This window comes from Gavialis gangeticus, unplaced genomic scaffold, assembly GCF_001723915.1.
Source record: "Gavialis gangeticus isolate Ggan-Ray unplaced genomic scaffold, GavGan_comp1, whole genome shotgun sequence".
Taxonomy (NCBI): Eukaryota; Metazoa; Chordata; order Crocodylia; family Gavialidae; genus Gavialis; species Gavialis gangeticus.
This window is the reverse complement of record NW_017729025.1, coordinates 117,962,769-117,979,431: the sequence shown is the minus strand read 5'-3', so window position 1 is coordinate 117,979,431 and position 16,663 is coordinate 117,962,769. Positions and strand designations below refer to the sequence as shown.

The following is a 16,663-nucleotide window of genomic DNA, read 5'->3' as shown; positions in this document are numbered from 1 at the left end:
ACCGTTAGGACACCTTATGGGAGGCGGAAGTGCTGGATCCCAGACTCTGCACCACTGCACATTCATATCACAGATTCAGTAGAGCAGAAAGCCAGGGCTGCCCCTCATGATAAGTGATCCAATCATTAGAGAAGAATCATGGTCACATACGTGTACTTTCTCTGTTGGACTATCAAAAATTGAGGTTTTTGCAGACTTAAGGTATCTCCATAGTTAAATAATAACTGAGCAACTGAGTAGTTGTTTTGAAGACAACAATTTTGGTGTTAGGCACATAAGTTCTCTCATAGAGCTATCTCCTAAGGACTGCAATTAAGAGATCTAAAAGGAGTTAAAACACTATGCTTCTAAAAGAAAATTTTGCTTTGATAACAGCAAACCTCTTACATTTCTTACACTAAAAGCTACAACCTGTGGACTAATTAACTAATAAGTCCCAGAATTGTTCATTATTATGTGGACTGAACTAGCTATTATTAAAAACTGAATTAGGAAACCCGCACACAGCTACCTTAATATGACACAGTATTCCTTCTCCTCTAAAAAAGACATTTTGCAAGCACTTACGTGGCCAAATATGCTCCTCATCTTTGCTGCATGCACTGGGCTGTTGCTCCTCTGATTTACCTATTTACCAAGGTACATGGTAAGCTCTCTGACATGACAGATGTGTGAATGATATTTCAATGACACAATGGTATTGTGGCTGGACAGGAGGAGGGGAAGGATTTCCAGGCATGGGGAGGTGTCTGATTACACTGGGCAAAAAGTGAAGTAGTGATTTCTTCCTGTGCTGAAAAGTCAGTCAGGATGAATTGTCTTCACAGTTGTGAATTTTCCCTTTGCAGTTAATATCTTCCAGTTGCCTGGTACAAAAATAGAGGCAACCTTCTACCCCTTCAGAACTCACCCTGAATTTAGTTTATTGTATGAACTAGTGGTAGCATGGCTCCCCCATCTTATTTTATTGGGCAAGTGGATGGCCAGACTGGGACTTTACATTTAAGTCTTCTAATTGTATGCCAGCATGTGGGGCCCTGCAGCAGGCAGTTACCCTAGTTTGCTTCAAGCCTGTCCACAGCATCACTGCCTCACTCCATTTCTTCGTCATGAGAGAGGGGCTTCACACCACGAGTCTTTTCTTAACAGCTTTCCTCCAACTGGAATCTGATTCATTAACAGACTATTCAAAACAGCTTTTCATTTCTGAGGTTATTGGATGATGATGATTAGCAGGTGACCCTGGCATGCTATCTCTGTCTCTCAAGCCACTCTGGTGGCCCCACTAGCTATAGCCCAGGCATATTACTGATGCCACACAGGGAGCACTTTCACGCAGTGAAACTGCTGAATGTCGCTTGCTTGAACACCTAGACTCAGTTGGGCATTCAGTTGTTGTGACGACCTTTAGTTTAGACATGAATCATATCAGTGTCTGGATTGTCACCATAAGTTATGTTTTATTCATGCATAAAGACACAAGAACAAAAATGCAGTTAAAAAGCAATGGTTTTCCTTTTGCTATTTCATAAAACACACATTGCAAGTCAGAATGTCCTCTCATACATCAAAAGGCAGGGAGAAAGGGTCTAAAAATCTCAGGGAGAAGTCATTTACACAGGTTACTTTAAATTGACCCATTAAGGAAAGGGCGCTAGATATTTGTCCCTTAGGTTAAAAAAAAAGCAAAACAAGCACAAAAAAAAAGCTGCTCAAATATGGAACAACCCAAGGATTCATCCCAGGCAACAAAGGCAGGGGTCTGTCTCTGATCTCAGTCAATACATTCCCTCAGCTTCAATGGAGTTATGCTCTCAAGGAATGCCTCTTACATTGGTTGCGACCCCCTTTCTTAATAGGCTCAGCACCTAGACAGTTTCTGATATTTCATGGATCTGAGTCCCCCTGAACACTGACAGTCCCCTGTAGTGTCACTAGGAAGATGGGGGGCAGTGTCATGGAGGAACATAATTTATGCTTCTGATAGAAAAGTGGAAACCTATTCATGGAAAACATTTCACGCCTCTACAGATTTGTTGTGGATCTGTCTGATAGGATTTACCATGTTAGAGTACCGAATCCAGCTTATTGTTTCCTGAATTATTCCAGAGAAAGCTAAAAAAGTTGTTGTAATACGCACTGTCAATTGTGCAGTGTTATGCTGACCCCCAATGCCAGCATCTTGTATTTAACAGCATGCAGCTTAACAACATTTACCTTCCCATGCAAAAAATATCATACCTGTCACTGGTCATACACTTATCTGGCTCTATTTAACCTCTAGCTGCAATCTTTGATTTTGACTTTCCAAACCAGTGAATGCTGCAGCCTGGTTGAAGAAATATTTCCTTGCATTTGGGTACAGCTGTTCTATTATTTTGTATTTACTGCTGATTCTTCCTCACTGTTAGTTTCATTGAACATCCCCTTGATGGCTTTAGAGGGAGAGACAGCAAGGTTACCAGCTAACCATTTGTTATTACATGAGGGGGAAACAGCTTTGTTTACTATACAACTCATACATTGAATTTATCACAAATCTTCTCTCAAATCCCTAAACCTACGTTTGAATGCCCAAGTCAGGTCCATTAAAATCTGGATTGGTTCCAACGTTTTTGAACTTCCATAGTAATGTCATGCCCTGGTCTGTACCTGCCTGTCACTATAACATGTAGTGAGGGATAAATCCTAGCCCTGTCTGAAGTCAATGACAACATTTACATTGATATCAATATGTCAGTATTTCACCCAAAGAGTTAGCAGTATAGATGGTAATACCTGAGAACTGTTCACTGTCTGACTACAACATTACACTGTTTACTGAGACTCTGCTAATGGGATAGTGTCAACTGAAATGTTTATTCAAGGAAAACTGATAGCAAAACATTAAACTATGAACATGTGGCAACACAATGTAGATTTATATCTAGCTTTCCTGGAAGCGCATTCATTTTAATACATTCCTAGTTAGGTATTTTTATTCCTCTGCTATAAACTATTCTTGAAACCAGTAAAAACAGAACCATCTAGCATTCAGGTCATGCTTCCTAAATATTTTTTCTCTATTAAGTTGCATAGAGAAATAGTTATGACAAATCAATGGATGGAGCTAAATGGAACAGGAAAAAAACAGATCTTGAACTTCTCTACTAAATGGTTTTGTTGCTGAGCATAGGACAGTTTCATCTGTTGAATGTGGCATTGAAGGCACGTACTTCAGCTATGCTGAGTTGTGGGAAGAAAAACATGAATCATTTATAACAGACCCAACTGCTTTGTACACTTGGTCTCAGTAGAAATTATGTTGCCTACTTCCTATTAGATTTCAGTGCCATCTTCCTCTGACAAAACACCTTTATCTTTATTGCAAAGGCGATGCCACTGGGGAGTCAAGAAGCTTGCTCTTTTTATGTTAAGTAGACTGTGTTTAAAGGTGAGAAGTGTGACTCCTTTCTTGTCTGGAAAGATACTGGAAGATATGGGTAACTGGGGATATGAGTTGAATTTAATTCATATTTTAGACTGGAAAGTGGTGGAAGTTTAATTTATATATATATACACATACACACACACATATATATATACACACATATATATACACACATATATGTGAGTGTGTGTGTATATATATGCATGTGTATATGTGTGTGTGTGTGTGTATGTGTGTGCATATGTGTGTATATATATATAAAGAGAGAGAAAAAAACACATTCCTGGATTCCTGTTACTCAGTCTGATAGGTCACACTGACCTGTAGGAAGATGTTTCAGGACAGGTAGGATCTGGTGGAAGACTGCTGTAGTTACAATAGTCTAAGACAAGAATACATCATCTGCTACTTGCAGGTTACTTAAGTTTTCACCTGTATAAGAAAGACCAGGACTTGATCCACTGATTGTAGTAGGAAAGGCCAATTTGCCTTGACTTTCTAGAGAGACACAAGTGTTCGTGGGCAATGTTTGATATGTGTTCATCAGTACAATACAACTCTATATCAATTTAGGTGATGCTGTTTTTTCTATCACTTCCAGTTTCAGTGAGTTGCATTGGATAGACACCAGATTACTACAACTAAATCAGAACAGAATCAGATCTGTAGACTTCGTTTTGTTTTCAGTGCTGCTTGCAGGAGGTTCGATTTGCAGTTCTCATTAACAATGACATGGCTTTTCTCCATTTATAATTAACTAGCCATTAGACTAATTACCCACTATTGATTTCACAGTTTTTAAACTGTGCCCATCTAACTTAGGGATCTATGATTGGGCAGGATGTCAGTTAGACCAGTTTAAATCTGAAATGACTTTATGCTCTTCCCTGAGATGAATCTGGATTTGAACCTGTTTACCAGACTTCAGAGTTTGGTCTCATGGATGCAGGAAGCATTCCACAAAGAGCCGTTATACATAGGAACATAGGAATTATCAGATCAGTCCACTGGCCTTTCTAATCTGTTCTTCCTGTTGCCAACTATGGTTCAATTTAAAGCACAAAATGTGTTAAAAATCCATCAGAGTTTAATATTAAACTGTTCCTGTTCATATTTATATTCAGTAGCTGTCCATCATCTAAGAAGGGAGCTATACATGCTGGCATTTTTTTCCTGGTACAGATTGCTCAGTTGGTGCTGAGTGCTGTAAAGCAACAGATGTGAATGTTTAGAATACAAAAGGGCAAATCAAGGTAAATTAGTAATCTCCAGGAAAAGGAGGTATTGTTTCTTAGTTAATTGCAGCAACACTGCTTTGTCTATCAGCTAATGATAGTGGACTGATTTAATTCATATTTTAGATTAAGTCATTTCTTCATGAGAAATAAAATTGAGTAATTTTGGAAAGAGAATGCTCATACATTCCACCTGGCTGTTGAATTTCATGTTATACACAACTCCAAGCAGCTTTCTCAATATTCAGTCTTGCAAAAAAAGCTTTGCAAATTGTAACGAAGTGCTGTATGTGTGTATTAAGGGTTTAGGTAGTTAACCATTTCAACCTAAGTTCCAATACCCCTGTTTAAAGATGGTAATGCTGGGCTGAAAAAGATATGGTTAGATTTTCAGGGATTGCAGTTGTCGTGTACATGTGGGAAGAATGGCACATCACCAGGCTGCAAAATGAACTTAACTCGTGAGATTTTTCCAATATCTTTCTTATAGTGATGGTTGTCATTCCTTCCTCCTTTGTATCCATCATTTTGAGGACATTGTGACACAACCTGACCCCAGACTCAGCCAGACACATTTTTAAGAAATAACACCAGGATATTCTTACATCTTCAGGGGTGCCCTTCAGCCCAAAAGCCCTCTCTGCTGTCTTCTGCTTGACCACTGATGGCAGACCTAGATTCTCCAAAGGTCAACTCCCTGATCAATGGTGCCTCAACTTTACTTGCATTACCCAGGTCTTGACAGCTCTTAGCAGAGGAGATTTTGCCAAAAGAATCATACCCTTGTCCTGTCATGCACTCAGGAAAGGATGATCTAGCTTTTCTTAGAAAAGGACTGCTTGTATGGTCAAATTATCTGGTATCACAGTTATCACTGACAATAAATGTATTATAGAAACCAGACCAAACATAAGAAATCAGTAACCATATGTTGAGATACAGACAGATATAAGAATAAATATACACAAGAAAAATTTAAAACCGTACTCTGACCTTACCCTGCATCTTAAATCCAAGAATGCAGTTTTTACCTAGTTTGACATGCTAGAAAGTAGCTGTTGCCTCTGACATTTGTCAGGGTCTTCCGCTGCTTCTTTTATCAGCCAGAGTACTCAGTCACTGGCTGAGGGCCCGAAGCCTTTCCCTAGGCCTTGGAAAACTTGACATAACACCTTGTGCCCAAGGCAAGGGTTAAGTAGGTTTTCTTATCTGCTCATCTAGACACATCATCCATTGGATTCTTGCAGAGTCCATACTGTGCCTGTAACTTCCTGCCCTCCAGTGTGTGTGTGTGTGTGTGTGTGCGCTTAACAGATAAGAAGTCATTCCTGATCTAATTATGAGCAGGAGAATATTTTCATCCTTTCAGATATATCCAAATGATACTGTCTCTGACTTAGTTTGCCTGCTAAGAAATGTCCTTCTCTGAATAGCCAGGTGTTAATCTTATGGGTACCTTCTTTTATTATATAAATTTGTCAGGAGAGGCCTGGCTCATGTGCTCCAGACCACATCTGCAAGTCTTCTTTTGGTGAGCAAAAGGAATCAGAACTCATGGTAGGTGATGTCTTTTATTAGACCAACTAGATATTTGCAAAAAAACCCCTCTTTATTTGCAAGCTTCCGGGCATACTCAGCCTTCTTCAGGCATAGGAGAATGCAAAGATTGTAAAATTCATGAATTTTCATTTTCACCTTGGAGAAATTTTATAAACTTTGCATTCTCCTATGCCTGAAGAAGGCTGAGTATGCCCGAAAGCTTGCAAAAAAATATATTTTTTTGCAAATATCTAGTTGGTTTAATAAAAGACATCACCTACCATGAGTTCTGATTCCTTCTGCCTGTAGACCAATATGGCTACAACCTGTATCCTTTGATGAGCAAATACATTCACGTCAGATGCTAATTCTCAGCCATTACTTCTTCCAAGTTTGAATAGATGAGGAACACTTAAGTTAATCATTGCCCTACCAAACATTCTTGGCTAAAATATACATGTAGTTTTGATACATTTTTATATTAAATATCACAAGACATCAAGACATAATAACGATAAAGCTAAATATAGCTTGACACTACCTATACATAGACACACGTGCCATATCAGTAAAACTCAAGAAAACATGCCTGACATCCTATGAACGCCTCAAATTTTTGTGTGGTTTCATGACAGGTTGCCATCAGCCCTTGCTCCCTCCTGTTACTTGGACTCCAACTGTCCTTTTGTTGAAGGTAGAAGAATTGTAAAAGGGAGGAATGTCTTTGCTCTACCACACCTTATCTGCCCTAACCACACTTTCCAGCTTCCTTAGGGGATACTTTCCTCTAAATTTATTTCCAATTCTGTTTTATCTGAGAACTGGACATCTCAGGCTCCAACACCCATATTGGAGACCTGCCAAGTTGATAGGCTAAAATTCACCATTTCATTTCATCTTAGTTTCATAGTTTCATAGTTGGTAGGGTCGGAAGGTACCTAAGCAGATCAGGTCCGCCCCCCTGCCATGACCAGGAAAGAGTACTGGGGTCAAACAACCCCGGCTAGGTGGCTTCTAGCCTCCTTTTGAAGACCCCCAGGGTAGGGATGAGCACCACTTCCCTTGGAAGTTGGTTCCAGATCCTAGCCACCCTGACTGTGAAGTAGTGCTTCCTGATATTTAGCCTGAATCTACTCTCAGTCAACTTATGGCTGTTGTTCCTTGTTACCCCCAGTAGTGCTCAGGGGAACAGGGACTCTCCCATTGTCTGTTGGCCCCCCTTGGCAAGTTTATAGGTGGCCACCAGATCCCCTCTCAGCCTTGTCTTGTGGAGGCTGAAAAGGTTCAGGGCCCGTAGCCTTTCCTCGCAGGGCCTGCCCTGCTGCCACTGATCATGCAAGTGGCCCTCCTCTGGACCCTCTCCACGCTGTCCACATCCCTCTTGAAGTGCGGCTCCCAGAACTGGACGCACTACTCCAGCTGCGGCCTGACCAGTGTCACATAGAGGGGGAGGATCACCTCCTTGGATCTTGCCCAGTATGGATGTGATACCTTAAAAAAAAAAAAGGAACCTTTCTTTTCCAGTCTCAAAATAGGTGATTAACATAGTGTCAGTTCTCTCACTCTGTCCCTGTCTCCTTATCTAATGTAGGGGGGACACTTACAGGAACCATAATTACCCCTTTCCCTCCATTTGACCAAAACTTTATGATTATAGGGGCTACAATTTGAGCTGTGGCTTGGGTTGATCTTTCAGTTTTTCAGGAAATCAGTTCCAGGAAGTCCTTTTCCTATTTCCCCACTTGTTTACTGGCCATGACTTTTATAAACATTTTAGACAAAATAATTTGGTTGTAGCCCTCAACCATTTCAAGACAGATTCAAATCTACTCTAAATCTTGGACCATGCTTCCTTTTACACTCCCCTGTAGCACTTGCTTTCTAACAAGTTGCACTTTTATACAATTAAAGTGCAATGTGTTTTATGGATCTCTCATGCTTGTTGGAAAAATTTAAAATCAGAACATTTCATCCACCACTACAGTCAGCTAAATGCCAAGTGTCCTACTGTGTTTCACTCTGGAGAATTCCTTTCCAATTTTTTTGCATAGGGAAAATTAAGTAAAATTAGGGATGAAACTTTTTGTCATTGATGAGTTAGCTCATAAAACAAACTGCCAGGGAAGGCATGGATTCTTTATATCTTGAATTCTACATTTCCAGATTGGATGCCTTTCTGGAAGATATTTTAGTTAAATGTGTTTGGACTGAAAAAGAGTAAGTGGAGGGAATGCTCAGGCCTGTGATCCTCAGGTCAGACAAGGTCTAGTTGTCCATATAAGCATATTGGTGGGACTGCTGCTGTGCAGGGAGTTTTGCTGCTAATTTCAATGCAACCAGGATTTAACCCTACATCTGCTTGCCTTCAAGGCCAAGGTTTTTTTCTTGAGTGTTTGAATGAGCTTGATTTTTCTATTTTGTTGGAACTTATGAAATAGGTGAATATCCTTTAATGAAGCATAGCTATTTCTTTCCTATGTACATTTATTAACTTTCAATTTTTCTCCCATTTTTTCTCTGTCTGTTTCTCTCTCCCCTTCCTGCCACTGTTCTTACTTTTCTTTACAATACCCACCTAACCCTCTAAAGAGAAAGTTGGTACAGAGGCAATAGCTTGGCACATTGCCTTCTCTATTTTATCTTTCTCTAAGATTCATAGCATTCTCTCTTCTTCCATCAGTTTTATATTTGCTTTCGGTGATTGTTACTGTATCTGTATTAATTATTTTCCTAACATTTAAAAGAAAATAACCTTCAAAGCCTGGATGGAGTGAATCCAGACTTACACGACTCATTTTCGAACACAAATTATTTGTCTTCAGAGAGACTCTGATAACGTGTTATGTCCTGTCACTATGGATATATTAATAGTCACAGCATCTGCTGAATATTGAATATAATGATAACAAATGCTGAAAGAGAAACCAGATGCACCAGGGCTTTACTCCCATCTGTAATGGATGCCCAACATCCCATGGCAAGGTCAAGCAGGGGATTACATTATTTTTATGTATTACAAATCAATGCGTAAACTTAATTAAAAATTCTTCATCAGAGAATCTTTTTTTACCTCTCTTACCCTTTCCCCAATATTCATGATATAAGCTATTTATTTAACTGAATAAAGTTCCCATATCTTTGCTCCACAGGTTTACTGTCCATTTTCCTTTTGGAGAGATCACTTTAATTTATGTAATTTAATTTATGTAATAGGGTTAAACAAAAGTAACTCTTTTTATTGGTTAATTTAGGCTATATCTACTGAAGCAGGGCATTTTGTCCCCCAAAGACTAACATCTCTCCCATCTATAAAGTTGGTAGAATAAGAGATAATGGGTGCATCTACACTTGCAATTAAAGTGAAGCAATAAACTCTGGTACTTCTTATGCTGGAATTTATTGCTCCTGGGTGTGGCATTTGAACGTGCACCTGGGATTGCAGAATGGTGACCTGGGTCTAAGCAGCACTGGCTGGCTGACAGGGGGCCCCAGGGGTCAGCCTGCTAGCCTGGGGCTGCTTATGCCTAGCTCAACGTGTGCAGAGCAGCTGGCTGGGGCACTATGGTGCTTCAGTGCAGAGCTAACCAGCAAGCAGCCTACACATGGTAGCACGCTGAAGTACTCTACACTGAAGTACTCCAGCCACCTGGGGCAGTGACTACATGTGCATTGCTTTGCATTAAAAAAGTCTGCAGCAGGGCAGACTTGTATTTACAGGTACTATCCTCCAGTGGAGTGTATTAGTTTACTGAGGCCTAATAAGGCCACACATGTAGATGTGGAGACGTTACTAAAGAGCTAATTAGGGAGCTCTAAAGTAATCATCTCATGTAGGTGTGCCCACTGTCAACTAGATGTGCTTGTCAAGTACACACATTCAAAAATAGCAGGGGTATCAAAACCTATCAGGCCCCACAGGCTAGAGGAGTGGTCCAGGGCTGGTCTGCAGGCTGGATTAGGCCCCAGAGACTGGACCCATGTGCCAGATCCAGCATGTGGGACCTGGCCAGTACAGGCACTGCATGCAGCATGGACCCTGGACTGGCCCCATGCACTGCATGTGGTGGCCCAAGAGCTGGTGCATGCTGTACACGCTGCTGGTCTGAGATCCAGCTGCAGCACTGCAGGCTATATCTCTGACACCTCTGAAATGTAGCAAAGGTGCATTTGTCCAGCAGGGGTAATGTGGGGGTTGTACAGTTGTAACCAATAACAGAATTGGGTCCAGTATTTTAATTAAAGTACTCCTAAAATGGTAAATTCCAAATGTTTCTATTTGTGATATCTGTATGTGAGAGAGATTCTGGGACCAGAAGGCAAGTGAGGAAATTGCCTCAGGTTACTGGATTCAGGAGAAGAGGTTTTCTTTTAGAAACAAAAGGAAATATGGCTGGGCTTAGATGACAGGCTGTGTAGTCTTATTTGTTTGTGCCGTAAATTAAATTATATGAACATGGAATACGTCATGAACTGCTTCACCCAGCTGCAGTTCTGGGAAGGAGAAGACATGAAGAACACTTAAGGATAACCCTACTCTGGGTATAATATACAGTTTTTAGGTCACAGTAAATTGCAAACCCACATGCATCTGAGGGGAAAAAACTTCTCTTGCAACTGGCTTAATAAGAACCATTATTATGATACAAAAAATGCTCCATCATGGGATTTTGCATTAGATTTTTCAAATGAGTTAGGGGCCACCTCACCCTTTTTTAGAGGAAATCATGTAGTAAAAAGAGTGAAGTCAATACTATTTAAAAATATCAATTGTTAGCATGTATTCTGTTATCTAAATATAGTGTACTATAAATTGAATTGAGGCAATCCCTAATTAATGATCAATTCTTCTGTAACAAAAATACACTATATGCTTTTCCATGAGGGACTACAAACAAGCTTGAACTCCTTGAACTACAGATACTCTGGATTTTATGAAAGCGAATATGATTTCACAACCAAGTGAACAGTAGAATTAAAAAATAAACACTGCTTTATTCGCCAACACATTTTAAACCTTGTTAAATGTACATATAGTTTAGCTGAATGCAATGTTTAAAAAATTATCCCAGGATTAGTATATCTTATACATCAGCATCATACTTTAACAGACAAAAATGCCAGTCTGTTTACATGACGATACAGGGGGATCAAAACAAGCAAGACATACAGTACAGTAAACAAAAATATCCTTTTTTTCCCTACTCCTTCTGTGTCATTTTCTCCAGCTGGCTGAAACTGACAGCTTTATTGAACATTTACATAAAAAAGTAAAAGCACAGTAATAAAATCTTCAAGAAAATCATTTATAATGTTTTGTTGTAGCATACTTATATTCTCAATAAATATATCTATTGTAAAAATACTATATTTATATTGGAAAAAAAATCCCTGATCATTACTGCTTACATTTTAAAAGCCAATCATCATCATCTTGCATTATTTTATTGATGCAATCTACTATTGTCTAAAGTTACAATAGATGCATCAGCAAACAAGTTTCACTTTGGTTAAAGGACACTTTAAAAAAATGCAAACTTCTATACATTTAGAGTGTATTTTGTATGCTCAGTATTTAATTTTTGACCAAAACCAAATATTCAGATAACTTAATACTTGAAAAATCTTGTTTTTGCTTTTATTTTGCCATACTTTTCAGGAAATGTATAAATAATATGAGCCTGTACAACTGTACTCATAATAATAAAGATTTGTTTGTGAAAATAGTGCTTAGCCACTAAAAAAAGGGAAGGCAAATAGTTACATTAGGAGATGGACCTTTTCTTTTCTGTGACTTTAAGTGGTAATAGTGTGACAATTTGGCATTGTTTTGGAAAACAGTTGTTTAGTGATGCTAAAAAATACAAGTATGCATATATTTAAATATGTTGAGCACCCAGTTTCCTTTTTTAATGTGTGCTAAATGGCATGTATATAAATATACATGCTATAATATCAAGTCACACATTGAGGGAGCTTAGACAAATGGACAGAGGTTAAGAATTGGGGCCAGCTGCTAAAACAAATTTGTTTTTCCATTATTTAAAATTCCAGGGACCTGTGAGTGTTCCACCCTAACCTTTAAGTTATTTCTCTCTTTGCCCTTCTGCGTATTAAAATAGCATTATCCATTGTCAGTGTAACTACATCATTCAGATCTTCTTCAAGTGTGAAAAACTAAGACATTGTACTGTCAGGCCTGGAAAAAAATGACATTCTTTTTAATCTTCAAGTACACAACATCTGAGGCTACAGTCTCAAATTTGGCTTTTCACATTAAGGGCAGCTTTTGTGCATCCTGTACCATGATAACATTTCTCTGTTTCTTTTGCCTTACTACTTCATTCTTTGCCACAGGCTAATATTTAGTAACAGAAATCTGAAAAGAATTTAAATATGAAAACAAATATGGAAACTGTGCATTTTATTTATAGTATATTTGTGAAAAACAGCAGAGTGTTTGTATCATTTGCGTTTTGGTATTGTGTGAATTTACAGTGATTGTAATATATCTGGTTTATTGCACTGTACACTATGTAAGCAGCAGAGTAATCTTAGCCATGAACACCTATAATGAGTCAGGCCTATATTTTAAAATGTTGTGAATGTTACAGAGAGATTTCAGCTAATGACAAATATGGATGTCAATGTTATATAACTAAGGCTGTGTACAGATGTTCATTCTACCAGAAGAAATTTCCTCTTGTAGAAAAATAGCTCAGAAGCCAAAGAGGTACAGACATAGCTGAAGAGCTTCACAGGCAAGCTGTCCAGCCAAGGGGCACTTAGAGGGAAGGGGAAGGGGCAGGCTGTCAAGTGCCAGTTGGAAGCTGCTGAAAAGGAGTAGCTTCCACAAACAGTTGGGTAGTTTCCCACCCTGGGAAAATGCCCATGCATCCCACTGCTCTGCTGTGGTGGGACCTCTTCTGGTTCTCCCCTAAGGAGAATAGCCCCTGTAATTTGTGCTGCTTCAGGGTGACCTGGAGGAGTGCAGGGAGGCAGGGGGGTGTTACTCAGTTAACCATGGGAAGGCACCAGGAGCCTTGGTGCAGTGGCATGGCAGTCTGCCTTGGGTCAGCTGAGCAGTAGGGGCGGCAACTGAAAAGTTGTTGTGGCCAGGAGTCAGCTGTGCGGATGCCTTGCCCAGTCCAAACTCCCAGCCCCTCTAGCTTTTAAATTGCTACTCCCACTGCTCACCTGAGCAGTAAGGGGAGGCAAGGGGAAGCTGTCATGGCTGAGAGCCAGCCTTGCCATCTTGGGTGCCGGCACTCTGGCTTTTCAATTGCTGCCCCTACAGAGAGGGGCACGGGGAAGCAGGCAAGAGGTAGCGCTCCCTGCACTCGGCTCCTGGTACCTGGCAGCAAGCAGAGGGAGTGATGTGGCAAAGCCCCTGCTTGCTTCTCACACGAGGAACTCAGGTATAACAAGTAGGTGGGGAGCAGCTGGTGGCTGCTCTTCCTTCTCCTCCCGGTCTATAGGACAGGAGGAAGCAGCTATCTCCCATGCAGGACCAGCCTTAAGGGTAGGTAACTGCCCAGGGTACTGTGGGCAGGGGGGGCACCACACACACACACCAGCACCCATACTCCAAGTCAGCGGCACTGCTGCAGACAGAGGCAGGTGGGCGGGCGCAGTTTGGCTCCCACAGCCACCTGTATTCCCCAGCCTAACCTCCACCTCCAGCCACTGCTCAGCGGGAGCCGGACTGGGCAGTGAAAGGATGGCTCCACCTCCCCACTGGCCTCTGCCCTGCACCCCTGCCCACTTGCTGCTGTGTGGTGGAGGGAGGGCACCATTCAAGTTCACCTTTAAGGCTATCTCTGGTCCCATAGCTTTTCCAGACTAGTGACCCCAGTCTTGGGAAGGCACAGGAGCCTTTCCTCTAGCTCTATTCCTTCTGGTCCCCTAAAGGAGTTAAGCTGTGGGAAAAGTATGCAGACATTCAGTCTCCTGGTATGGTCATATTTGCTCTGGGAGAAGAGGTTTAAACATCTACACGTCTATTAGGAGAATGGCAATTCTCCTAGTAGAAAATGAATGTCTGTACACAGCCTAAGAAGGCAGGGCCCTGAAGTCCAAGCCTGGGAAGGAAGCCAAGTATTGTATTCAATCAACTATAGTATAGCTGCCACTCTCCTCTTAAAACAAGCATTGCTTGCTTACTGAGAGAGATGTACATTGGCTTAACCTTCCTGGCTTGTAGCAGAATCAAATGATGCTCATCGGAGGTAGATACTTTATCACTAGAAATTTCTGTTCGTAAATGAGAAGCCAGGTATTTCTTATTTTCACAAATTTTCTTTTCTAAAATGAAAAATGGAAAGCAAAACTTGTGGATTTAGTGAACAATGAGTTCTTTGGCTGATATGCAGACATAGCCCAAGAATGTCTGAGGGCCCTGAAGTCCAGATCTTGATTCCAAGCCTGGGACAGAAGCTGAGTGATAAGTTCAGTTAATTGTAGTGTAGCTGTTCTTTTCTTTTTTTTTTTTCTTTCTTGTTTTGATACTTGCATGGAAGTATAGCTTTCAAAGTGCAAATATATTAAAATCTCAAATATTTATCTAGCATGGTTCCATGTGAGAGAATTCAGCAAGTCCATTTCTCCTTCACCTCGCAGTTACTCTGCATTCTTTTCTGCTTGTTTGCATAGTGCTGACAATCTGAAGCTCACAGAGATGGCCACTGATCAGCCACCCTATCCATTTTTGCATGTAGGTTCATTACTTGATACCTGCAAGTTCACTTTAAAAATACATTCTACCACCTAGTCACATGGCTATCATTTTCACATCATGTGTCAAATGCATATAAGCAAGGCACTAAGCACTGGAGGGTTGATATGTGTATAAAATTGCAGTAAAAACATAAAAATACCTGTAATTGCTCTAAACAATATATACCATGGGCAGTGCTCATAACCAGCTTGCAGGTAACTTGCACAAGTAACTGACAAAGTGTATATTATATGGAATTACCCCATGACAGAACAGAAAGGATTTCTGCTTAGCATAGTAAAAACAAACTAATAACAATAAAAACAACAACAAAGTCCAAGGTTCCTAGTAAAATGACAAGAGACATAAATGTACATTACTTGGCATTCTTTAAATATTAAGAATACTTACCCTACCTCTGTACAATCACATTCACATACAAACACAAAGGCATACGTGAATCGATCAGTATGACAGCCCTGCTTCTCAGTTTTGGGTCCTATTCAAAAGTCATAGTTTGATGGTTGCTTCCAATATAGAAACCCTAACTAGGAAGTTTCAAACCATTTTAGCCCTTTGCTGTCACTTTCTCAGATATGTGCGGAGTCAGAAACTAATTGAAGGGCCAGCCCTGCAGTAAGTACGTACTTTTTTTCCTAATGATATAATGCAAAGTTGAGATTTAACAGCTGGGGGGGTGGTTAATTAAAACAACTCCTTAGAATATAAAGGAAGCTTACTCCACAAATTTGCACTGTAAGCTTTGTGAGGAACTCTTCAGTTGCAGAGAACTATTTATGACAATAAATTGAAGTGCTTTATTTTTCATCACTAGCTGGTGTTATTTGAGTTCTGGGTCTTAAAATAATCCCAAGCAGAATTAGGTTAAATATGTTTGTAAAAATATGTTCCCCTCAAAACGCATAAAAGTTGCAAACTTGTGAACAAATACTCTGTAAGGTATTGTTCACATAGCAGATCCAAAAAACACTCATTCTACCACATACCGCATATGTTAACTAATTAACTTGCAATGTTATGGTACAATTTGCAGTATTTTTCACAGCAGAAACCCCCTCCCACTATAATGCCTTCTATTTACTTGGGATCCAGCTGGAGCCTTTCCCAAAATAAGGCAGGCAAGGCAGCCATGACCCTCTGGCATCTAAGACCTGTAGAAGGTGGCAACATCCCCTGAACTGGAGGTCTATGTTATAGGATGTTCTTGATATGTGATTTAACCAATATTCAGGACTACAAGGAGATAGAAAGCAGTGGCCTCTAACAATCATGACACAGGCATCAAGAAATAGCACTTACCAAGCCTATGATGCTCAGTAAGCTATGCCTTTGAAATCTTTGGACTGAAAGCAAAGGGTTAAAACGAGTGTATGGCTTTCAACATGCTGCATACTGAGGAGATCATAGATAAATAAGGCCCAGCATTTCAAAGGTTAAAATCCAACAGGCAGCTCCTCCAGGCAGTTACATTGCCTGAGATAACTCCATTTTCCCTTCTGTGGCAATGAATTCCTTTTCCATGCCTTGATACGTCTTGCCTTGGCACAGCTTCTCCTTCAGCTTATTGAGTTCATACTCATGTAGGATTTTTTGTGTTATGAACTTTTCACGTTTTATTCGGGCCGTCACATCAGCTGGGACATCGGGAATCATCCAGGCCACAAAGAATTTGACGATGAACACAACATGCTGTAAAAAATGAGGCAAGGGAAAGTGAGAAGGAAG

General features: G+C 40.2%; 1 protein-coding gene across 2 annotated transcripts in view; it reads right to left on the bottom strand.

Annotated features, from left to right (window-relative positions):
- Positions 1-11,176: 11,176 nt before the first annotated feature.
- The window catches only part of ANO5 (anoctamin 5), a 78,877-nt gene continuing 73,390 nt past the window's right edge, over positions 11,177-16,663 (bottom strand). For both annotated transcript variants that reach the window (XM_019519471.1, XM_019519472.1), the window contains one exon: positions 11,177-16,627. In XM_019519471.1, coding sequence (XP_019375016.1) covers positions 16,403-16,627 — 225 coding nt within the window. In that variant the 3' untranslated portion in view covers positions 11,177-16,402. The remainder of the gene's footprint in view (positions 16,628-16,663) is intronic.